At 39.7% G+C, this 26902-nt stretch overlaps 1 protein-coding gene across 1 annotated transcript in view; it reads right to left on the bottom strand.

Moving 5' to 3' along the window:
- LOC135252466 (serine/threonine-protein kinase N2-like) overlaps positions 1 to 15030 on the bottom strand; it is a 36520-nt gene extending 21490 nt beyond the window's left edge. The window contains exons 1-2 of the mRNA XM_064330540.1: positions 14610 to 15030; positions 4070 to 4370 (exon numbers count right to left, since the gene is read on the bottom strand). Coding sequence (XP_064186610.1) covers positions 4070 to 4370; positions 14610 to 14630 — 322 coding nt within the window. The 5' untranslated portion in view covers positions 14631 to 15030. The remainder of the gene's footprint in view (positions 1 to 4069; positions 4371 to 14609) is intronic.
- Positions 15031 to 26902: the final 11872 nt, after the last annotated feature.

Raw genomic sequence — 26902 nt, 5'->3', positions numbered from 1 at the left:
TAACCTGGGTGAAAATTGGAAACCAACAGAAGAACCAAAGATAACATTGTAACATTCATTTCAATTTCCATGTCCATACCTTTGGCCAGTCTAATTAATGTACAATTTCTAAAGCAGACATTGACCAAGGTATTGCAGTTGAAATTATACCTTAAATTGCATTTAACACATTATATTAAAATGGAGGATTTGCTCAGGAAATTCTTAAATACTCAAATACCAAAAAAAGAGAACATTTTAAAATTATTTTAACCCATCAAATCTTTAAGCATTTTAAGTACTTTTCAATTTTGAAGCTATCAAAACTGATTTACAAAATGACTTAAAACCAAGTGTCATTCATGTACCAGCTTTCAAACAGCACTAATTGCTCAGCAGAAATTTGAAATCCTCATATTCCTGAAGAGTAATTTAACTCACGTGGCTTTGAAATGACTTAAGATATGGCAGTAAGTGTGGGGAGAAGGTCATGTAAATGTGTTTCTCTCATTCTGAAAAACATGCAATTGTATATTACAAAAGTATATTACTATGGTTACGTACATAATTTGAAAATGTGAGATTTGTGCATGCATTTGACCTTGGTCTGTTAGCAATGAGCCTTCAATGAGTGGCTTTAACTTGAAGCACAGGCTATATAACCAGCGGCTTCTCAAAATTAGGTTTGCGAGCTAAAAATGTAACTACTTTATCTCCGAAGAGACCTCTGCAAAACCTGAACACTTCCAGTTTCCTTCCTGAAATAAATCAGATTAAAAATAAATAAATAAAAAAAGCAGGAGGAACCCGTGTTACATAATGGGGCATACGGAATTTAAACTTTAAATCAGCCACCAGCATCAGCCACCAGACCCCTTCAGCTCATCCAGAATGCAGCAGCACGTCTGGTTTACAACCTCCCTCGTGACTCCCACGTCACTCCCCTCCTCATCTCCCTCCACTGGCTACCAGTGCAAGCTCGCATCCGGTTTAAGACACTGGTGCTTGCTTTCCAAGCAGTCAAGGGGTCAGCTCCTGGTTATCTGCAGAAGATGATCAGACCCTACAAGCCGGCCAGATCGCTCCGATCGGCTACTACAGGGCGGCTGATTCCTCCCCCTACACGAGCAGCAACAAGGTCTCGACTCTTTGCAGTTCTGGCCCCACGATGGTGGAACGATCTTCCAGTGGAGGTTAGAACAGCAGAGTGTCTGAGCACCTTCAAACGGAAACTCAAGACGCACCTCTTCTCTGTATACCTCTCTCCTCTTCCCTAAACCCTCTCCCATAACTATAAAAAAAAAAAAAAAAAAAAAAAAATTTTTTTTGGTTCAGACTATCTTGTTTCTCCTTACTGTATGCTACTATAGTAAAGGCTTCTTATCTACATTTTATTCAATGGACTTAAGTGGACTTGATCCTGAGTTTAGTTACACTGTTGTAAGTCGCTCTGGATAAGAGCGTCAGCTAAATACCTATAATGTAATGTAATGTAATATAAAATCCTTTATTAACATCAAGGCCTTTGTCCAGTGTTTCGAAACATAGAGTCAATGCACAGGCCTACTGTATACATGTTAACATCTGGCTGTGATTGCAGGTCTCAATGCTTATCACCGCTTCTTCTGTAGAGGTTCTATGACATGTGAAAAGCACACAAAGTATACTTTAATTGGTACAACACAGAATCTCTAGAAGGCACAGTGGACACCCAATACAGCACAAGTGCATCTCATAAATAAATTACTGTTTGATCACATGACTGGACAAAGTGACATGGATGCCTAGTTTCTGAGTAGGATGGCCCAGGAACCTGAAACGTATACTTCATCCAGCATAAATGCTCCAGTCAGGAAGACATTAGGTGGGTATAAGGCCATTCATTGTCTTCTGTGCAGTAAACAGACAACTGCTTATCACCAGCAACATCACTTCACCTACACTGTCCTGCTTCTACTGCAACAGTATACTTACTGTTCATTATGTAACGCAGAAACAAAACATTTATAGGCAATTCCATCATGGTTTCTAGAACTGAAATTTTCCAAGGCAGAGATTTCAGTGAGTCTACAGACAAGACTATGGGTAACTTAAGATGGCTGGATCAGGTTTCTAATAAACAAACAGGCTCTACACATAAACCCTCTTTAGCCAGCTGCAGACACCCTTAAGGCAGAGCCTCTCAAATGGAGTAACTGAATCCAGACAGTTTTCAGACTGCTGTTTCGCAGCCATGAGAAAGGATTTTTAAACAGAAAAGCATATATACTGGTCTTTAGGAAAATCTAGATGATACATATTAATTTTAACTATTTAAAATTAAATGTCCAACAGTATCTTAGAATGGACTAACTGACCGAATGACTGACTGACTAACTACAATTTAGCATGCTAAAAGTTGGCGACCCAGACAACAGGTTTAAACATGAAATGTAGGTTTATCTTATGCCAACTGACCAACCAGAAGCATTCCGTGGTGTCAATAATTCTATGAAATCACATGTTCATTGGCCATAACCTCTTACTTTCATCATTGAGATACAGCAAGAAAATGAGTATTTATTAAGATTAAGTGATATGGAGGGTCTGACTGAATTGAATTGTGCCCTTAAAAAGTCTACAGTAAGTGCCTTAGGCTGTACTAAACCTGAATGCAGCCATCAGTGCACATTTACGGTAGATAGCTTAATGTTACAAGTACGTTTTAACAGACATTTGAGCCTCAGGTGAAAAGGTACAGAGCGGTTGCGGTCAGGTGAAGATGGCTGTCTGTGGCACAACAGAGGCCACAGGGGAGGTTTATCATCCCGCCGTGCCTCATGACCAAGCGCCACTTCCTGTCCCAATCTCACTTCTGGTTGGGAAAGGGGGCTGGAAGCAGCCGCCCGGGCCTCCTTTTACACCGCTGTCGCCGCACATGAGCTTCCAATTAAAGCGACGGCTCTGGGCTACGCGAGAGCACCCCCCCTCCACCCCCCACCCCCGCGTCCCGCTCCTCCACCGTCCCCGAGCCTAACCCCGCCGCGGGAAAACTAATATTCCGCTTCCCCCCGGACGGGCCGGCAGAGTAATCCCAGAAGCCTTTTTCCTGCGCGCGCTCATTAGTTTTAACAGACACCGCAGAGGCCTAAACCCCTATTTTCATTAGAAGATGTTCGATATGAATACAGACGCCCTGCGCATTCATCATGGCTGTGCAGCTAACACAATGCAGGAATTATGGCACATGAGGTAAATCCTAATGATCTACTCCCTGGAACTGACATGCACACTGATTATATAGTTTTCCTACAAAGGGGAAGAAAATGCATTGCCTTATTATACAAGACACTGCCTTCTACTGTTCTCAAGACACATCTACACATTTTTTAACATCATTATTTCTCATGAAAACGGGGTAGCGACAAGAAACACATTTATCACGTTAAGGATATTTATCATGTTAATGATTTAAGAAAAATGTAAGGTCAGTTTGATATGCACCACAAGACAAAAAATAGGGAAAAATCTTCAGAAAATATGTTAACCAATGTAAAACTATTAGTATAGCTTCTCTGGGTCCAAAACATTGCTGTTTCTTCTCAGCTTCTACTTTTAAGCTACACAAGAAGTAAAGTGCAACAATGCATTTAAGCATCCTAATGTATGTTTTTTCTGTCTCCACCAAACTGAAAGATATTATTCTGCTAAGTAATTAAGTGTTCTGATCATTTCTTGCATCCATTCCATTCTGATTTAGAACAATGAGTGTGGGTGCTGATTGTTTCACGTTTCTGTGTTTAAGATGACATTCTTGGGGGAACAGAGGAATGATGGTGAGGTGACTTCTAATACATAGCAGTAAACTAGAAACTGTTGATGGGTGGGGGGGGGGCACCCATCCCACTAATGTCTACAGCAGGGGAAATACTGAAACAAATCTTTCCCTGCATGACTCCCAAAATAAAGCCAATGAATGGGAAACACTGAATCAGTTAACACAACAAACATAACACTAATTACGGTCATTCTCTAATTAAGATTCACACCCAAATAACCAGCCTGTAATGTGGCAGAACTTGTGTACTCCGAGCAAGAAAATTTGCATTACCTAGCAAATCCTCAGGGTCCTTCACCACGATGTGAGCGTTGAGCTCCTGGAGGTCCTGGTGCAGGTCATCCACCTTCTTGCTGGACTTCTTGAGCATGTCGTCCACGTAGGCCAGGCTCTTCTTGTCGGTGGTGACCTTGCGCAGGTTCTCTGCGCCCTCCTTGATCTTCAGCTCCTTGCGGATCTCCCTCTTGATCTGGTCCTTGATCTCGTCCAGCTTCTGCTGGACCATGGTGTCCGACAGGTCCAGGTTTTGCCCCAGGCCCAGCTGCTCCGAGACCAAGAGGCCCACATCGTCTCCCTGGATTAGGAGAAGCACAGTCGACAGGTCAGTAAGGGGGGCAGGGTTCGAGGCCAAGAGCGTCAGGGCATAAACACTCCTCGCGGATAGTGACTATCAACATGAGTCAATGTGATTCTCAGTCCAATTTAGTTCTAGGGTTCTCATCCACAAAAACCTACCACTTGTGTGATATACTCACTGAACTGTGAGTATATCACACAAAATATATCCCAGAATAAAGTAAAAAAAACCTGTTACCCAATTATATGACCTAATTATGTTTCAGGAGAAAGATTATTATGTGGGTTCCTGCAGAGTAATCTGTATATTCCAAAATTATTCCATCAATGTAAAGATAAAGCTTAGCTGCATATTTGTGTAATTTGATTTATAAATCTTATTGCAAGCAAAATAATTATAGTATAAAAACTCCAGAAATTCAGGAACACGCCACTAAACAGAGCGATCAGAGTTTGTGGGATCAATTTGATGCTGCCTTCAGTAAAATCAACTCAACACTAGCCTTGAAAAAATGGCAGACTTCTTCTGCTGTTTAAGTACACAAGGATGTTTTTTTTTAACTGTTATATTTTCATTAACAGATCGATTATAACTGAACAGAACAGCAATTATAAGAACAGGCCAGTATGGTGCCTGTGCCCAATTGGAGAATGCTGAATGTGTGCGTTAGGTACTTGCACCAACATAGGAAGAATAAACTAAATTCAACAGAATATAATAAAGCACAAATCCTAAAGTGCACAGGTGCAAAATGCTTTCGGTTACATCACTGCTAAAAGACACAAGACACGTATGAGAGGTGGAAGTAACATTGCTATTACATTTCAATTAAATTAAATATACCATCAAATAAAATATTATTAAATTGAATTGTGAAGTTTTAAAATGCTATAAAATTAAATAATCCCTCAGTGATAAAATTATTTACAAATATTTATTCAATTTGATCACCTTGACATTCATTTATTCACTAGCAGTTAAATTAATTCAGTGCATTGCGATTCTAATCGCCTCAGACACGCATTTACAAAGGGGTAATCACATGGCGAAGTACTTTCGAATTTTCAATTATTCAGTTGTAATTTTCAAGTATACCATCTTCAATTAAAACAAAAATACATATACATAATATATAAAACAATAAAATGCAGTTTATAAGCATCATACTACTACATAATTTAAATTAAACCTATTAGATGAATACAGATAGAACATGTATACAAGTGTGAGTACCAGCTGCTATTTTACCCATAAAATGTAGACAGATTCATGGCAGCAGACTCAATTACCATTGAAGTTTTGAAAAAATGCATTTTAATCTCAAACTTGTGTTTCTCTGAAATGTTTAGCCTTCTTAAAACTCGTCTAGCCACCCCCGGAAATGTAAAGACTAAATTTAAGAGTCAATCAATGAAGGCGCTTTATTATCCCTACCAAACACAGCGCTTGCTGGTCATCGCCCCCGCTATCACCGGATGGGGTGTACTTTGGCTTCTGTGCTGTAGTAAACATAGACTAAGAGATATTCTCTAAAACTCGACGAAGATCAACTTCAAACAATGAACCTCACATGCTACAGACATTCCTCACGTAAAATGCAGAACAACATATTTGTTTTCAACTATGAATCAGGTTTGGAAGTGAAAATGTATTCACGTCATTGTTCGGGAGTCCCAGACTCTGTTTTGAAAATGTTGCATAGTGAGGTAATTTATGGGTCTCCAGGCACATTTGAGAATATTTCACCTTAACAAATGTGAAACAATTACAAATAATAAAATTTCAAATGAAAATATTACAGACCTTACAGATCCAAGACCAGTGTTGCCAGATCAGGCAAATTCCTGCCCAACTGGGCCACTTTTTTATGTTATAGTGCGGGGAAAATAGCTTTGGAAAGGTTCACCTTTTTAAAATCTGGCATCACTGTCCAAGACCCATTCCCAAGACCAGAAAATCTGAAAGTAAAGATTATCCCTGAATGCAGTGACTTAAATATGTGGGGAGATTGGGAGACCATTACCTCCACCCCCCCTTCTGGTATAACTCATTTTCAAAACATTAACATTTTCAAAAGCTCCGCCTCCTTGCCTAGTTCTGCACAATGTCATGGGTTCAGAAAGCCATTGCAGTCGACTCAAAGGGCAAAGCGTGTCGGTCCTGAGCAGTACTCAGTATAAAACTGTCACAAAAAAGGGGTTACGTTTGCTCACAAAAACCCTCCTGAAATCAGAGGGACTGGTAAGCAGGTTGGAGAAGCCAAATCCTGCTTAGGCTCACGCTCTATGAGATCAGACTGATGCAAACAGCCGACGCACAGAGCAAATGTCTGTTTGTGACAAAATCTGACCTGGGGGGGGAAGACTGGTCTTAAAATAAACATTGGTGAAAGTAGCAGCAATCACAGTAGCATGACTTCATTAAAATGCCAGGAGCTGGCCTGGTTGAGTGTGTGTACAGTCAGGTGTTGGGAGGGAAACACGCTTGCATCATACGGTCGTGTCACAAACGTGTTTGCCATTCGCGTACGTACACGCACAGAATAACTTACTTAATTTCTCGAGGAGTGATGCAATTTAGCAGTTCTAAATGCACGGAAGAGTCCTGCTAAGAACAATCAATGGAAAAATCTGTCAAAGGACTGCAATGCCTGTTTAAACAGTTGCAGGTAAGCCTACCAGAAAAACTGACGTACAGGTTCACACCCCTGGAGCAGTTGGAAAGTCCACACTTCTGCAACAAGCGGGAAGTAGCTACACAATGCACTGTCTGGGTCATGCATTACATTACATTACATTACATTACAGGCATTTGGCAGACGCTCTTATCCAGAGCGACGTACAACAAGAGAGAAGTACCGTTCCAAGTGCAGGGAACAACTGCATAGTTTAACTTGGACCCTGTAGGTTAAACTGATTAACACTAACACAAACAAGAATAGCAACAATGCATACTTAAAATATGTCATCTACATACATTTCAGTGCTGAAATGACTAATTTCTATGCAATCGGACAGAAAAAACAGCCTCAGATCAAGTGGTGTCCAGATACTTTTGGTCATATAGTCTAGTTGCAGGAAGACACATCTACCACGTCATGCATTCAAGAGAGTGGAAGTTCTGTCAATTATTTGCAGGCCAATAAATTTGATGTCCTTGAGTCTGCTTCCTGTAATTTCTTTACTCCGGTAATTTAGGTAGGATGTTTCATTGTAGGGGGACACATATCTTGACAACTCCAATAGCCATGTTATTTAAATTAAAACACAATGCACTTGAAATGATCTAATTAATCCGATCTAGAATCTGTGGTGCAACGGATTCTTTTTGAAGTCATTATTATTCCCGCAACACTATTTGTGCAGCAAGTCAAAATAAAGACCTAAAGTAACGGGCAAGTTTCCAGTTATTGTTACTGAATCAGCACTTGCACAACTCGAAAAACAAGTGTGACCAAAACAGCCTCTTACTTTATTCACACATTCGAAGTGGAGCATGACACCAAGACTGGTTTCAGTTTTTTTTTTTTTTAAAGATCAGACAACTTAGCAGAGGCTCCAGTCTCGAATGTCAACTATAGCAGCAGAGATGATGAAGCTTGCTGCAACCCTTGCTCAAAAAGAAAAAAAAAACTCTTATGAAGGCTGATCCAACAGGCGAAACCTCATGTTTCGCAACAGAAACTGTGACGTTTTATTGTCTCACTTGAGAACTACACTTGCTACCTATTTGGGCGTGGCTCCGTGGTTGCTTAATTTGAATCAACACTGTCGTGAATCGGCCGTTAATACGGGGTTAACAGCCGTTGTGCAATAAGCAGCACAAGCCGTGCTCTGACTTTTGTTTTTCTTAGTGGACCTACCCCTGAATCCCATGTGACAAAAGGAAAGGGAAGCCATTGAGCAGATACACAGAGCGTGAAACACCATTTTCTGGCAATTTGTGACAAAAATATTGTACTTATGGAAAATCGATTCTTAAAAAACTGCAATTCAGTTTTTCAGGTGAAACCATCCTTAAACATTTCACATCGCAGTGTATTATTTTCTTTGCTTTGCCCAGTCAGTTGAAAACCAAGCATACCAACACAGCTACATCCCGGCTACCTCTTCACTTTCTGATAGAAAGTCATCAAAACGAAAGGCATAAAGGTGTCGCGTATCTCCAAGAACTTTGGGAAACAGCATTTTACTAGAAAAGGCACAACCCCATGTTCAGAATTCCAGCAGACCGATTCAGTGTTCTTTGGCGTTGACTTGCGACCATTTGCCTATCCAGTAGTTTTAGAACCAGCCGGTCTACCAGAGACTGATCTCAAGGCAGTTGCCTCTTACAGCCCGGAAGCAGCACTTACTGTAGTAATGCAGAGATGCACCGTTGTCTACATTGGTCAGGTTTATCAAAAACGGCAGAAGCCGTGCTTGCTGATTGGCACAATGTGAACAGGCGGTCCATCCCACAGCTGCCGGTTGGCTGTCACACAGAGTGCCATGACTCTCTTACGTGAGGGGATGGTGTCTCGAATCACATTCCAGATGGGGAACACAGTAATACTGTAAAAATGATTCCCCTTTGAGAAGAAAGGAGAGACAGTTCTTTGAAAAGGGGGAGAAAAAGTGGAAGCTAAAGTTCAACTGTTCAACAATGAATGTAAGGAGTGTGCGCAACACACCTTCATTTCAGTCATGGACTTATTTGAGGACAGAAGATGCCTTCTCTTATGTGACTCATTGATCTTAATTCAAAAAGTCGTTGAAAATATTCAATGAAATGTCAACCCCTTATAGGATACTCCTTAAACCACAATACCCTTATTGCAACGGTGGATTGTGCAATGTTTTCCAAAATAAATAGTGAAGGCATTTAGAACTGTCACGATCAATGGCCGCTTCAAGAGAAATATGTCTTGTTCCCATCACAAAATGTCATGAGCAAACAGACATCATTCAAAAGAGTAAAAAGTGACATCACTTCCACTGCAGCATCAAAAAAACAGCAATTTTCTCATCCTACTGGGATCATTAACTGTCCACTTATCAGTGGATGATGTTTCTCCAAAAAAACTACCACTCCAGGTTATTTCTAAGCAGAGTACAGGCAGCATCACCATAAAGTCTGCAGCTCTTAGTCTTCACTGCACATTTGTGGTCCACTGACTTCCAGCCATATCCCCAGATTAATCTCTGGTCATACACAATAAACAGACAATTCTGAAGTACCCACAAATGCACATAGCATAAGCTAAACCACAGAAGTTCTCACTTATGACTCTTAATCACTGTTCTGTACAGCTGCCTTTTTAAAACTAGGTACATTTCCCCCCTTTAGCATTTACCCATTTTGCAGAATGCCGTGCATTATGCTATTTGTTTGTTATTCTTTAGAGAACAACTGTGTTTGTTGCTGAAAAACCCCTTGAAAACAAAAGTCTAGATCTAACCTCAAAACAATAGCGGCTGTTACAATATGTTTTCCTTAAATGACTTCAATACCATCTCCTTTCCACTAGTAATCCGGACGGAGAAAGTTTCAGAGGAAATGACTCACAGGTAAAATGGAGGTCATTTTCCTGTTGCACGTTTACTATGAAATCCCAGTCACACATAAAGCTTGATTCAGCTTACCTGCTGCATCATACAGAATAGAGCAACATATCTACAACAACTGCAGTTCGATGATCCTTGTAATTTTGGATAGGGCAAGAGGGAATACTGGCAATAACCATCCAATGTGTGATCTTATAGTTACAGATTTTTTTGGTGGGAAAATACTCATCATCACATTTTGCTATACAACAGATTAAATACCCAAATTTACTTCATAAAATAGTTTACACCATATATATTAACTGAAACATAACAATGCTGTGGTATGGAACTTGAAAATGGGATTGAATTCAAATTCATGATATCTCAACATAAAATAGAACCGTATTATTCAAAGTTCTCAAACAAAAAAAACAAACAAAAAAAAAAAACTATTACATTTGGTAGGGAAAGCGACAGAAAACTCCTCTTAAGTACTTGAAAAAGAGGTCAGGCCTCCCTTCTTCTATAAAAGAACATTTAACTCCACCCAGCAGCACTTTCTGAAAGCAAACTGGCAAGTCAAAGCACAGACTAAGCGTGTTCTACTGTATTGCATAAGAAAACCTAGCAGGTGCCCACGCGCTCATACAATGTGTCAAACAGTTTGAGGCATTAGACACTTGCAGGACGACTTCATTGGTTGGACGAATTCAACAGAATGGACCGAAACAAAAAAAGACAGTTCAATATAGACATATACACATCTTACATACCCTTCCAGCTTCAGTACTGTACAAAACCATTATAATTAAGAATAAACTGAGAATTTCTAGAGGCCTTCAATTTAGTCATTTTTTGGGGCATGGCCACATTGGCCTTGACAAAACAGAGATTACAAGGGGGTGCCAAGGCCCAATCAGAAGGCAGTAAGAATCAAATAAAATGTGCCTTGAGAGCACCAAGGTCAAAAAGCAAATTGTAAAAGCATTTAACCCATTCACACAATCAAGTTGCACGAAAAAGCACCATATACCTAAACTGTTTAACAACTACATCTGGCAATATTGATAAACAGCTGTGGAGCTAGCTAAATAGAATACCTGAAATCTGTTGATTTGTAACATGATTCTGAAAGCAAGTGTATGGAATGCTTGAGAGCACAATGTATTAGCACAGGGATATAAGGCCACTACCAAAAGCACACTGAATCCTATGATGAGAATACCATGGGAAAACACTGTTAAAGAGACAAATAGATTATAAGGCAAGGAAATTAAATGCACTATATATGGCAAATCAACTTCCTGCAAAGAGAGCCTCTCAAATCTGACTTTGACCTGTAACTACAGACAACTGAGGGGGAAGTGAAATCACGTACCATACACTTCCTCAACAACAATAAACAGAAATTGGAATCTACTTTGTTAAAAAAAACAGAGGAATGACAGCAAAAGAAAAAAAAAACAAGAACTATACACGGTTACTTTTTCTAGGAAGGTAAAATAGCTTAGCTTAACAGTTCCTTGCCTATTATACCCACACCCCCTATTATGGAACAGACAATATTTTTCTAAAGAACATAACCCGTAATCATGTTTTTAAAAGCATACCATTGCCTACACATGTGTATGCTAAATCCTGCTATCACTCGTCAACTGTCCTCTTCTGTTTTGAATGTGATGAGATCTGTTAAAGAAATGTCACCTGCTCTGCAAGTTGTTTTCAAAAGTAAAAAAAAAAAAAAAAAACCTGAACTGAGGCCACTAAACACTGGGTTTTGAAATAAATAAATACAAACTTTGACGAAAACATCCTCAGAGAAATATGCACGCATGGGGTTGCATAAGGAACAGATTTAAATGTTGGCAGAGTTTGGCTCTGTAATCTTAATTTCTGGCAACAGGCCATCTGAAGGCTCTCCATTCCTCCTTTAAAGAACTGAAGCTCAAAAGGCCCATATCTGAGAGTCAATCCACAGACCACAAAATACACCAACCACAAATAACAAGTCCATAAAATTAATGAGAGGGAGACATTCAACATTATTTTACATTCAGATTTAAAATGTTGAGCAATAAAATGTATGATTGTCACAGGCTGAAACTGTATGATTATCCCAATTGTAAGATTTCATAATGAAAAACAGATATGGGTGTGCAAAGAAACCCCTATTTCCATATGCCCATGCATGGTTCACTATAATGAGCAATGACTGAGTATTGAATATTCTATTCTGCAGGCCATTTCATTAAATCCAACTTGTAAGACCAGATTGTCTGCCGACTTGCAAACTGCCAAATCTCCAATAGGGTTCATAAGAAAAAATACACAAAGTGGTGACATCATAAGTGCAGGTAATCTTTGAGCCTAGGATCCCAGGAACTGTCAATTAAAATTCTGCCCACAGCAGTTACACCAATAACAAACTAAAATCATCTCAAACTACTTAATCCACAACAAAAAAGAAACGTCTTCGTAAACCTCTTCCACCTCCCTGCTAAATTCATTAGGCACTATCAAACATATCTGAGTAACACAGAGGTCTAATAGTAGATGGAGGCTGCTCAAAGGGTCCCTGTGGGACCAGTGCATCTTCAGGAAAAAGGAAGAGGCACAAAGGTGACCCTGGTGGCTGTATCCTTTCCTTTGAAGACATTCAACCATAGCAGTGTAGTATAATGGTTAAGGAACTGGTTTTGTAACCTAAAGGTCACAGGTAGGACACTGCCATTGTACCCTTGCGCAAGGTATTTACCCTGCCTTGCTTCAGTATATATCCTGCTGTATAAATGGATACAATGTAAATGCTATATAAGTTGTGTAAGTCACTCTGAATAAGAGCGTCTGCTAAATGCCTGCAATGTAATGTAATGGAGTTCTCATCTCCATCAGCAGATGCAAGCAATTGATGAACAGCATGGAAACAATTTCAATTATACTTAACGGTAAAAAATACAACACAGCAAGTGGTTTCCAATTACCCTGCCGTGCCATGAATATATGGTTTTTGCCCACTATAATGCCATTTGAACTCAGGTCTTAGCTTTTATAAGTCTATACAAACGGTATACAAAATATATTCAAATATTCACCCTAAAGCATTGGTTGGATTGGGCCTTAAGGAGAAGTAAACCATGTTCCCTAAAAATATCACCCACGAGCACCAGTGTATTCCACTAAAAATGTGCATATTAATCACATCAGTGACTGGTTTCTTGGAATGACTGCCATACCTCCTAAACCGGACACATAAAGCAGCTTACCACAACTATAACCACCTCAACAATCAGTACGCAAATATAAGCAGACTTTGTTGAACTATGCTTTGCTTTTGACCAGTCGACTAAAACTCTTTTCGTACAACTGGGTGTAGACACTGAACTAAATTAATTGACATAGGCTAAATGTGAAACAGGACTTTCAATGCCAAATCCGCCTCATAAAATGCAATCAATTAGTACAAATGAAAATGTTGGAAATAATAGGTTTCACGCAATCATCAAACTGTTAAAAGTTCATGTGTGTTACTGGAATCAATCTTACGTTGCCTGCACCTTCAATAACAACGTAGCCTAATTTGCAGCAACAGTAGCTATCAATACGATCAAAGCCACCGCCAGCGACATTGTTGCCACCAATACTGATACTTCGCCACCGTTTTTGTTGCCATCTTCCGAGAAGAAAAAAATGTAATGCCTGCAATGTAGCCTACAGTTACAGTAGGCAACACATAATTTGTACAAATCCGTCCTTGCTCGAGAGTAGAGAAACGATTGGCACTAGAATATAGATCTGTTGTTAATCTATTCCAGCAGCACAATATTTATGTATATTTGTATTTATTTAAGTAATTAAAATTATATCTTCTTCCGAAAATACGCTCAAACGAATTAAAGAAAAGCCGAAACCAGAAATAAGACGCCTTGGTCAAGCAATTGCGTCAGGCATTTACTGACAGCGCTGTCAAAAAGCCAATGCACTGAGCAGCTGTGACTACAGCACTCTCGAAAGAAAGCACATTTTAAGGGGGACGACGATGTGATTAGCCACCAGTCGCTAACGATAAAGTTATCAACACTTCCAAGTATAAAAACTGCTTGAACTATTTATCAACTATATCACAATTGTTATTAAGAACCATGTCGGTGATAAGCCTAGGCTACAATCACAAAATAGCAATCAGCTGTTAGTTAATAAATAATAACTGCGAACCAAAAGAGCTTGAGAATTTTTTTCATTGCTGCACTAGCTACGGAAACTAGTTAACTTTCCAATCAAGTAAAATATATCAGCGCCAGACCAACTGCACTCTACATGCAAGATAGACGAACTGACAAGTTGCACATGGACAACCTCTTTTTGTCAAATATTTTCGTTAATATTGTCTGTCAGATTTCACATTGATAAGACGGTGATCCATAACTTTCTGTGTTACCTTTCGGTTATAGCCTGCAAATAAATTGTGTGACTAGGGAAATTCAAGCCAACGAGTTGATTTGCAGGCTGGTCCGCAGTTGGAATATTGTTTGATTATTAGCCTACCCAGGCCTCAATCCTCTTGTCCAAAGCAACACTTTGGAAAGGAACACTTCTTAGGAAATCCATCAGAAAATAGCCCATAATGTTATTGACTCAACTGGGAATCCTCAGCGGCAGCGGTCATTTCTTGTGAATTCATCAGCTACAAGAGTTAGCTAAGTTTCCTTACCTGCACGGAATCGGCCGCCATCTTGGCTCTCAACTTTGAATCAAACTCTAGAAGCGTATAAAAATAGTGCTACACAACTCCCCGGCTTTTCTTCTGTTTCTCTTCATGCGGGTACAACGGGAAACATCGGTAGGCTGCTTTAGGAACCAGACCATGGGTCAGCCTGGAAGCCCCGCATGTACCATGGCACTGCTTTCCCTTTGTATTGATTAAAAATAATGCAAACTAAAATAGCCCGTTTCTTTTGAAAGCTCTTAGGAGCCCCAGCCTCACTGATACTGGAAGGCAGTAGTTTGCGTGTTAGCTTTGCAACCTCCGCCCGGACAGCCTCTAGCTGTGCACTGTGCTCCTAAATCCTTTCACTCCCAACCAGATTCAATTCTTGCACTCTCAGTCATGTGATCATAACTCCATGCAAGCATATGAGGCCAACAGATTTTTCCTACAGGAGCAGTGCGATCACACTGCAGAAATACTTGTTCTGCCTCTCTTCAAGTCATGATTAAGTAAATCATTGTGCTCCATGACAGAACGTCATCAACAATAATAATGTATTGTCTATGTGTGTTTTTTAAAATTATTTTATTTTTATATATTACTTAATGATTAGCCTACTTGTCTAGTATTTATTTATTTATTTATTTTATAAGTCACGGTCTTTCCTAACCCGGAAATCGTCAAATTTATTAATTAGGTTATAGACTGATCCATAGTCTACCGACAAGCTAAGTAAAATGCCATATTGGCATATTTAAACAATTTAACAACATCTCAATTAATTAGAATGTATAATAACCTCAGACACCTGTAGTGAAAACGTTTCTTTCCTTGTGTGAAGCCACTCGATGCTGACGACTGGAGATTGGTGTTCTCATTACAATCAGTATTGTGCATGTTGCTTTGAGTTCACAACACATGCAATGTATGCTGTTGCTCTTTGTTGACACTATTTGATGTTAGATATTTTGGTTTTATAGCATTCAGTAAAATATCTAATTGGATGGTAAACTGATACGATGGCCACTGTATTAGACTTATTTGTCATTGTTTTGCCACAATATAGACTTTTGGCAGACTGCTAAGAAAGATTGAGTTCTGACCTTTTCTCACAAAGGCTATGGTAAATTTGATAGCTTCTGTAAATCACAGTCAGTGACCTGACCTTAGGTGGCTTGGAAAAACAGACTAGTTAGTTCGGCAAACTTCTCCCAATGTCAAGGGGACAGTGAAAGGGACTGTGTGGTCCACTGTTCGTGTATGTATGTGTGTGTGTGTGTGTGTGTGTGTGTGTGTGTGTGTGTGTGTGAGAGAGAGAGACTATTTAAGTAGTATTTATTTATGAGAGAGAGAGCATTTGTGCATGTGTGTGTGTGTGTGTGTGTGTGGTGAGTGTACTGTTAAACTGAAGGGACAGATAAACAAAATGTATGCAAAGCTCTGGATTATTTGGCCAAATGAACCATTGTTTATACAATGTATGTGAAACAAAAGGAAAAGGTTCTTCATGCAATCCATATAATATGATGTATAATTAATTGTATTGTTGAAATCAAAATTATAAATATGAAATTTCAAATAAACAGCATAGCTCTCCCAAATATGCAACATTAACATGGCTGTTATTAGTTGTATTATCTTTCAAAATGTATCAATTGTTGCTGTATATTTAAATAAACAGGTTACTGCCTTACCGTATGTCAATAAACTGTAGAAACTTGTTACAAATACTCTGCAGTAGTAATGGAAGAATGAGGCAATATAAAACCAAAAATGGGTTGAGATATTATATGCTATAAATGACGCTGATTTGAACCAATTATTTAATTCAAATATGGAGCGCTGAAAGATTTGATTACTACAAACAAGTCAGTGATTGACAGCTCCCTGTAGCTCCACCTTTTATGAGATTCATAAAACCCCACTCTCTCCTCAACTACTCCATACCATCTATATTCCTTGAGAGCTTCCTGTCTCTAGGCAGAAACAATGTATTCTGAGGCCAGAGGGATCAGCTGCCCCCACAGCACAAAAAGAGGCCACATGATGTGGGGAAAAATAGTATGCCTGTTGTGTACCTTAGAAAATTTCAGTATATTTACGTTTATATAATTACAGCTAATTTTTTGCAAATGCATGATATTTCTTTATATGAGGCACTAGTGCTGGTGAATGACTGTCATCAATGACTGTTCAAAAAGTATAGCATGGCCTAAGATGGACAAAAAGTGCTAATAGGTCCATTGTTCTAGGTTTGAGTTTTAAAAAAAAAAGTTTAACATTACCTCTTAAATTCAACATTTGAACTGTAAAATGTTTGTAATATGGATGGCTCTATCGATTACTGAGTGTATGAATATGTTTATGAACATATTAATTCATATTTGGGGCATATTTCCCACAGTTCATCATTGCCTTTTCTCAGTAGCAGCAAAATTTACTGTGCAGAATTATTGTGTCTTTGGACTCCCCCTGGTGGAAACATAGAATCAAAATGAGGTTGGCCTCCAGTGTTTCGTAACAATCAATACTACAATCACTAAGCAAAGAGTTGGTTGCTTGTGCTTTAGCATAGGGCACAATATCAAAAATGATTGCCAAGGATTTTGGATGAGATGCAGCAAATGCTGAAATAAATATGTAAATTATGTTAATATTTTTTAATTGGTAGCACATTACAGTAAATTTATGGTTAGAATATCTTCCTTGACAAAAGAAGGCTGTGGGAATTGTGTGCTTCTGAGTGACACAAAATACATTACATTTTGTATCCATACCCAAAACTCTGTGGTGGGGTACAAGTTAGACACATGTCAGCTGTTGTACTGAGATTGGTCTTATACTGATGCACATCTTCTAGATTTAATTTTGGTATCAGAATATCTAATGAACATAGATTGATAGATTGATTGATTGATCAGAAAGCATATTCACCCAATTTGACATCTACAGCATTACAACATAATAAATATTATAGTTAATAGAAATAATGAGGTGATTAGATTTATATGATTACTCAAAGACACAAGCAGCCTGCACAAACTACAATTAAATCATTAGTCTAATGTGTCAGTTTTAACTTTAACGTTTTCCTTCAGGTAAAATAAGAATGCTTATAATAAAAAATAAATATTCTGTGCGGAGGGGGGGAAATTCAATTGAAACGTTTCTCGGAGTGGCTCGTCTTATCAGAGAAATATGAAAAGTCAAACCTTTAGCCTCCATCAATCACTGTTCTATTTCATAAGGACTGTTCGGTAAGGAGAAAGTTCAGAGCGTTGCATTTCAAATGTGCATGTCGATGATAGATTTTTCAGTCTGGCAAAGGCAGTACAACCTCTCTATAAGGCATTTTCATTATCATAAGGTCTTGATCAACCATGAAAAACAGGGCCTGTTTTTCCTGAGATAAGTGCTAGAAGATGTGGACTGATAGCAAAAAAAAATAAATAAATAAATAAATAAATAGAAAACATGAATGCACTGAAAGAGTGCTTAAGTTATAAATGAAGACACTGTTCTATAGAGTTTGACTACTCATAATTTCCAGAGTACTGATAAAATTCTCAGATATATTCTAGGTTTAGTCAAAACACTTTGAAACGATAGCTTCTCAAACCACATCTGAAATTTCAATTAACATGCATGAAAGTATATACTGAGCTATACCTCTGTGCAGATAAAGAACTAAAGGTTTTTGGAGTTATACAGGGTTCCAGTGTTCAGACGGGATCTTGCCCATCACTTCACCACCTGGAGATAATTGGTCAGCACTGGACTATCTTGCCTCGGTGACTTTGGGTGATTGAGAAATAAACATGCTGCAAATAAGCTTAGTCTGTTCCATCATTCTGTCAGGATGAACTTCTGCTTTATACAACTCTTCTAACACACTGATGACTATGCCTACTTTGACTGGATCAGGGCACCATACGATTTAGCCTTTGACTCCTTAGATATCACACTTGCTGTGTATTGCCCTTGTTTGTCTTTACAGCTATGCAGAGCCCCTGACCCCAGCCACAGGCCCTACAACTCTCCTGATTATGCTAATCCATGTGAGCAGCAACATTTCTCAATATACAGAAATTCCATATAACCAGCTGGCTTTACAATCGGAGGTATAGGGCATTTTGGGGTTCATGGTCGAATGCAAGAAAATGCATTTCAGGTAATTCCACAACAGCTTGTACATTGTGTTTTCAGAGGCCATATATATAATCATTAACTCTATGGTATAACATCTCTTCATTATAATTAAAAATATGAACATCAGTTTTTATATCTTGCCAGTACTTATTACCTTGAGCACATCTGTCTGAGAAATTGGATATATAGTGCACATACACTGAAGTGCAACTGACAGGTAAAATGTGTTAAGCAGTATAGAACAATTTTGGTTTTGCCAGTAGGATTGCTGGTTGATAATTGGAGAGGATTTAATACTGCATCAATTTAGCCAGCAGCCAAACACTTTCAAGCATCTCCAAAGGCGTTTGAGTGCAGAAGTTAGAGAATTCAGCTAAAACGACATAATTCCACACAACAGGCTGGTAAGCAAAACATCTCTGGTTTGCCCCTGTCCTTGGTTATATTCCCTCGTGATTTTAAAATACTTTTAAAAGTAGGCTACGAAATCCTTTTTTGGTTCGGTCATTTCTAAGTACACCTTACAGATGTGTCACTAAAATTCCACCAGCAGGAGGAGACAAAGCATTACTTTTCTCGTAGTATAGAATAACGCCTCACCCTAACTTTCATTGAGTCCATTCACTGTAACAGCATGGTAAGACCAAATAGGGAGTTATGATTTTATTGAAGCCATGTCCTTACACCCATATTCCTAAAATCTTGGGTAATTCAGTGTATGTACGTTTAGGAAAACTCTGGTGTATTTAAAATTTGCATCATGGGAAGCCACGATTCCAACTCAAACTCTACATCGATAAATACCAATACCAGAACATTTCCATAATATAAGTTGTCCAAGTCAAGCATATTATTGTAGAGATAAAGGCAATATAAATTAAACTTAACGCCACCCTGACATTATACCATTCTGTGCCACTGCAAATAAAAGGAAAAACAAACTTAATTGACTTTAATCCTTAATATTTGTTTATCAGTGTTCTGCTTATTTTCTTCTCATTTACCCAGGTTTGTTGGATGGCGAACACATAATTATTTACATGAAACAAAATCCCACATCACATTTAGCCGTATTGATGGCAACAGTAGCTGGACATGATTTTGTAATACCCCGTGAAAATGAATACTGGCATTCAATAAAAATTGAGGTGGACAATATCGGGTTCTGTGAACTTGAAGCCGGGGTGCATGCATAATCATTGTCAGCTGTGAAAAGGATCGAAAACAATTACACCTTTGAGGCAAAACACATCCGTTCTTCGTTAAAATATACATACGGGAGGTAATGTAAACGCCGCTTTTTCACCCGTCTGTACTCTCCCCTTTCAGGGGGCCAGAGTTCCAGTTACAGACACAATGCACATATTCATTTAATGCTCTGGTGCACTGCGCCCGACGCATAGTTACGGAGCATTCGTAAAATAATAACAAACACCTGCTTCCTCCATTGCATCTTGCGCACAGCGGCTGACATTATTGCCTGACTTCATTTTAACAGATATTCGATGAAAAAAAAAAATGTTTTCTGCAATCAAATTGGAGATTCCAGCGATGGATGAAATTAACAAGGGATACAGCCTGCGAGTGCCTTTACTGGTATCGTCACAGTCAGCGCCGAGGATCGTCTTACACGCGGGTTCGGCTCCGGCTTCTTTAATGCAAGACCTGTGGCACGTCTCAGCCCAGAGCAGATGGCAGAACTCATGTTTATCAAACACTTAATGCGGGTCCTGGAGGGGAACAGGAAGCCAGAAGCTGAGTGACGTTCATGGGTTTTTGGTGACACAGCTCCTGCCCGTGTCATGATGCACTGGTTACTGTAGCATTTTATTTCATGTACTGCATATGATTTCAGAGAGGTTTATACAACATGCAGTAAGTAATAGGAGAGCCTGACTCACCCGAAGTCTGGCCCCAGTTACAGCGATTGACTCATGGCATGGAATAAAGTGTTGGTGTGAATGGGTGTACTCTGAAAGTCTAGGTGCGATGTCTCTCGTTGTAACGGGGTTGGAGGGCAAAGATGTGTCACCTGAAGCAAGTTTGTACTGGAGCATTTGAAAGAACCAACTTGTACCTAGGAGAAACATTATTTGATGTTATTTTGCTCCCTAGGTGAAAGGAATTTGAAATAGTCAATTTATCATTTCTTGCACGGCATCATAGTATGTCAAGCTGTGTATTCTTAATGCCATACAAAACATCTCATCAAAGTCATGTACATGGTTTCTATCGATGGATGGCCTTTAAGTACTGACTGAAAAGGACTCATTACTTATGTATATCATTTGACCTCTGAGGGGCGATGTTGCACACAAAGTGGACTTCATCCGAGCCGACCTTGTTTATCTAATAGTTTGCAAAGAAAATAACACCATAGCTTACACATAAAACGGAATAATTAACTACAGCCTTGCAGATGTTCAAATGCCCATTGCCATTAAGGGATTTACAAATGTGCTCAGGATGGAATCGGATTCGATAATGTGGAACTTTTTTTTGTAAGAAAACCAGTCTGACAGAGAACTCGTCTGAATTATTTCAGAGACCCCCTCGTAACTTTTGGCCATGTGAGCGTACATGAGCTGTGAGATCCGTGAGGATGGAGGAGGTGCCCTACAGCAGCTTCGCTGTCCCCTCACACATATGCCATGTGCCACAGTGGGCCGGGGCTTCACCGCTAGCCTCGTACTGCTCACTGGGAAACAGCTTGGTGGGCACATAATTAATTTGCTCAGGCGTCTGCCATTTATTTTCCAACCTACATTTTGTTAATTGGACGGAGGAGGTTAAAATCAAATTAATGGCTGTGGGTATGCAAGTCGGACTAATTACATGGCATTTGTTAAGACATATTAACAAGGCCCTCATGGGGAAACACGATTGTGCTGATAGGCAAAAGTAAAAATAAAATAAAAACAATGCTATGTATGTATGTGTCATTAACAGTTATAATGTATTGCAATATTACACTTATAGTGTTTTCAATATAACCCCTAAACTGGATTTGAAACAGATATACGTGGTTTAAAAGTGGCCATTATTACAAGCAGTGACACAAAGAAATATTTGAGAGTGGGGGTGCATGATTTATACAACGAGCCCTCAGGAAGGTGGAAACATTTGAAAAAGCGGAGCAAATGAGTCATGCCGTGCAATGAGTTTCAGTTTGCTGAAGCAAATCATCTCAAGAGTTGTCCAGTGTTCATGGAGCAAAGGACATCCTAGATTCAGTTGCTGACCTGCGGGGAGTCACCCTTTCCGGGAACGGCCAGGCCCATCTCCTCAGGTTGTGAGGATTGATTCGGAAAACGTCGGAAGCAACCTAAAACGGCTACTCAACACCGCGGCTGACCCTTACAGTAAATGCTTTCCGAAATACATACACTCACTCGTCTCCGTGAAGAAATACTTAATTTTAATATCCGGGCAAGGAATATGATGGCTTTTAAAAAGTGCCAATTTTTTTTTCAGACCGTTTTGTACGGAAAAGCACGAGACAAATTTAAGAACCACGTTTTCTGGCCGGTTTGAAAAATCCCTCACCATCCATAAACCCGTATCCCATAATTTATTTACCAACATGACATCTGATCCGTAAGCACCGTTGAAAGTTTAACGAGTGGGCAGTTTAAGATGATTAAAACTTGTAACGCTTTCTCTTACTCTCTGTAGTTCAATCCGGATTTGACTTTATTCAGCAGAAAGCGAATTAGTGAGTGCTAATTGCCTGTAATTCCATGTTTCAGTGGTCCCAGGCTTGGTCATCATGCAACCACACAAATAAAATGCCCAGAGACAGGAATGATTAAAGATGAAGAAATTTAGACATTTTTAGGATGCAAGCATTTTTTAAGCTTGAAGTTTCCATTTTAATTATCATTTAATTTTGAGTCGGGTTATGTGTGCGATTGAAGTAATACTTCACATAGGCCGACCTTTATGCTGCCATACAGAATCAATGGGGACAGTATTAATATACTTGTTTTCCAGTGGAGTCTGATTTATATGGAAGAAGAATGCATGGACTGCATGGCTGCATACTTAAGTCCAATTAGTTCAGGCCTCGGTCTCATCAGAGATATGTGAACGTGTGTTCAAGCACTTGGACAACAAGCCACTGAAATGTTCCACAGAGCATTCTTTCATCTCCCATCTGTTCTTTCGAGGAGGAATTTTTACTTTTCTGTCTTGCAGAAAAAATTCAATGTAATATAGGCTTCATTCAACAACAATAAACAACACATTCAATAGCATTTAGCATAAAATGTGCCTCCCATTGACCCCACTCCCTCATTGTGGTTTCCAATAGTAACATATACAGTAGTGTGCACAGACTCACTATTATATAATTGTTCTTCTGATGATGGTTCTATGTAATGACCTTTATTGGTAAGATAGATTTGGATTTCTTTTTTTTTCTTTCTTTTTTTTGGACCGTACGGTTACACATGCAATGAATCAACTCGCTAATTTAAGGACAAAACAAAATCAAAATAGAAACCAGCACACAGGAAACCCATCCCATTAAAACAGGAACTCACACAGGGCCTTGGGCAGCTTCTTCAGTGTGTAAAGTTCACCCGCCTGTATTATTTATATGTAATGAAACCTGACACTGGCCACAGTATGGTTTAAAGAATGTTGGCTCTCGGATGGGCTGCACTTTATTTTGCTGGACTTTCATTCGATTTATTTAAGAGGCTATTGAGGAACTCTGCTTCCTCCCAAAGTTGAATGAGTATGAATATGACTTTCATCAAATTAATTTGGCTATGAAATACAAGCTTAATTAGGGGCATCATAGACTGTGCACAAATCTAAATAATGCCTTGTTTCCTAGAGTCTGTAAGCATCAAAAATATGAGCGCTGCTATTTAAAAAATGATAATTACAAAGAATCTCAATCACGAATGGTTCTATTAAGGAAAAATCCTGGGTATGTTTTAAAAAGCATGTTATACATTCCCATAATAGGTCTGCACAATACACAGCCTCGGGCTCTATGATGTGCTGGCCCCATTGATTTAAATGTCAGAGATAGGAGGATTCCCTTTCAGTGCTCGAATGAGAAAAGCTGGAGCGAAGTTTAGCCAAGCTGCCTTCCTGCAAAGCCCTCACCGATTTCAGCTTGCGCTTGAGTCTCCACACCGGGGGAAAGGCCGCAATGCGGTGGAGGAGCATTAATCTGACACCTCTTCTGCTCCTGTAGGCATAAACCGAAAATCTGTAAGCATGTATCCCCCTCAAGGCCAATCGGAATCAGTTTCACTCTTCCCCGTTTCCCGGAGTCCCTGTTCCTGACACCTCAGCCTCCAGAGGTGTACGAATGGGATCTGGGAAATGGGCGAGCTTTCCCGGTGCTAACTGCAGCCTGGATTGATGTACCTTCACCGCGAGGCCACCTTTACCTGGAGCGGAGGCAAAAACTATTACGGAAGTGTCGTTTGTAATTCGCAGTTTCGCTGCGCGGAGGCGGCCTGTATGGGATATTATGGCTTTGAGTGAGAATCTTTAATTTTTCCTATCGCCAGGGACAAAGGCGGTTTTATTATGCTATTTAGTATTACAGTATAATCCATCCACTCATTCCTTTTCAATAACCGCTGAATCCGGTAGAGGTGTGTAGTGAGCCAGAATCAGGCCCAGCAGGCATGTGGAATTGCGGGACTACAACCTGGATGAGCTATCAGCATGGAATTTAATGAAACATCAATCAATTAGTAATGAAATCAATCAATAAGTAATGAAAGTACAGATTTCAGGCACCCCTACGTGTCTGTGTAAAAGATACTACTGTACACATTAAAATAAGACATTCCAATCTATAATTTACATACTTGCAAAGAATAAACATAAATCACTACTTTTGGGGGTGTGTCAGCCCTTAGGCCCCAGACTCAATTGGCAAAATATATCAGCAGACCATGGCTGACAAGCCTGACAAGCTTCATCATAATTATTATGTTATCCCATAACAGCCATGGTATCATATTTCTCATATCATTTTTTATTGAATTGTGCCGTTGTTCATTTTGTCTATTCGTTGCCCACTCAGGCAATTTACCAATAGTTAGTGAGAACCTTTGTTGCTGAGTGGAAAACCTACCCTTTCCCCCACCTTCACCATCTTACTGGCTCTCTTGATTGCCAATGGTTGACCGCAACTGCAAACTTCCACTGAGCAGGTGTGCTACTTAGCATGACCAGTTTGTTTCCCTGGGGATCGGGGGAAAGGTTACACTTCTAAGTAGAACCATAACATCCACATGAAATAAATGTATTTTAAATAAAGTTTTACGATTGATATACTGTTACCCACAAGCGATCGCCCTGCGGCTTTGAAGCCTAATAAAGAAATGGACACATAGTTTTTTCCGTGGCAGAGGTCCGCGCACAAAATGTCTTCCCTTCCCACTTTCTACTTAGTTTCCTGAGCAACCGGAGTACTCAACCATGATTGAAGGAGGAGGGACGAGGAACGGGGGGGGCGGGGGGGACGGAGGGAGGGGGGGGGCTGGGTGGGTGGAGTGAGGAAAAAAGGCTAATGAGTGTTTAAGCCGGGAGCCGGTGCGTGAGGGGTTAATGACAATACAAATTACGGTGGAAGTGGGCTGCGCTCCTTCAGGGCTGCTCTGCCAGACAGAGCCCGCAGCAGCTGCGCGGAGAGCTAGCTCGCGCGCGGCCCTCAAGCTGCACAAACAGGGCAGGTTGTCTGCCGCAGCGGTCCCCGGCGCGGTTAATCACGAGGCTCCCCCCCTCCTCCGCGCTGATTTGCAAGAGCAGATTAATCAGGGAGCGGGGCTTGATGAAATTTTGCTGTTATTGTGGCCAATTTTAGCAACATCTTTTATTATCTTCATTATTCATTTACGGGGGACTGGCGTCAATTATGCAAATGACGTTTCGCACTTCGCAGATTACTTCATTTGCCGCTATTGTTTGTGGAAATTTAATTATTAAATATTATTAAGCTCACATTTTCTTCAATTTTCCAAGGCTTAGTTTCAATTTGATTTTTTTCTCCAGCTGCTCTTCCTTCCGTTTGGTGCCAAAAAGCGCTCATCAAAGCAGCTCTGGCATGTGAAGGCCAAATAAACTCCCCTCAATTTAATAATTTTGAAGTTAGTCCCTTGTTCTCCTATGCGAGCTCAAAGCAATGATGGGAGAAAGGCAGAGCACATTCAATTTAATGAGCAGAAATTGAATTCAAGTTTGTTCAGAATTGACTTCAATTAAGCGGTGCCTTAATGATAAATTAATCTCTTTTTCTTTTATTCCCAGGAATTTGTTTTTCAAAGGCTGTGTCTGGCAGCAACAGAGAGACCTAATAAAGAATACCAATTTGAGCTAGATCCGTCAAATGATAGCGGAATTAAAGCTTTTATAGTTAAGGCATTCAGAAGAAAGAGGATGTACCCTAAGTAGACAGTCTAATTTCCATTCATTATAACCACCACTACTTTTTTTTTTTCCAGACATGTATAAACCAGCAATTTAAATATTGTCATGCATTTGAGATTGAGTATTAATCCTTCTTACAAGCCCTTAATTGAACGTACATTCTGAGGTTTAGAAGTGTGTGAAATCCTGTGATGTGTAAGGGAGGGGTTCTTTAGCTCGCCAACTGTTCTGAGGCTGAAATGTACCTTACTCATATTCTCTGCTCCTAAAAAACAATTTTCAAAGGTTTCTTTAAAAAAGAGATAAAACATACCGCACCCCGACATAATGCATGACTCTGTAGACAGTAAGTGAATATGGCTATCTGTGTCTACGGCACGGTCGCTCTCATGTGCCGCCAGAAGCAAACAAAGACTCTTTTGTGCTCACGGAAACCTCCAGTGCTAATTTGGCACCACCCAGGGATGCCAGCACAATCGGTGGTTCTCTTTGCCCTTTGCTCCGATGCAAGTTCTAACAACCAAACGCTTCAAGTTTTTTTTTTCAAAATATTTTTTAGATGTCATCTGCCCAATGATGTCATCCATTTCAGAGAGAGCTGGTGAGGCAGTAAATGCTCTCATGCTCACCCAGTTCATGGAAGAAGTTCTTCCGAGATGGATTCAACTGTGATTTTATCTTAAGGGGGGGGGGGGGGGGGGTTGGTGGTGGTTATGGAGGACCTGCAGATGATGTGGAACCTG

This window comes from Anguilla rostrata, chromosome 4, assembly GCF_018555375.3.
Source record: "Anguilla rostrata isolate EN2019 chromosome 4, ASM1855537v3, whole genome shotgun sequence".
Lineage (NCBI taxonomy): Eukaryota > Metazoa > Chordata > Actinopteri > Anguilliformes > Anguillidae > Anguilla > Anguilla rostrata.
The sequence above is the reverse complement of the archived record's forward strand: the minus strand, read 5'-3'. Positions and strand labels throughout refer to the sequence as shown.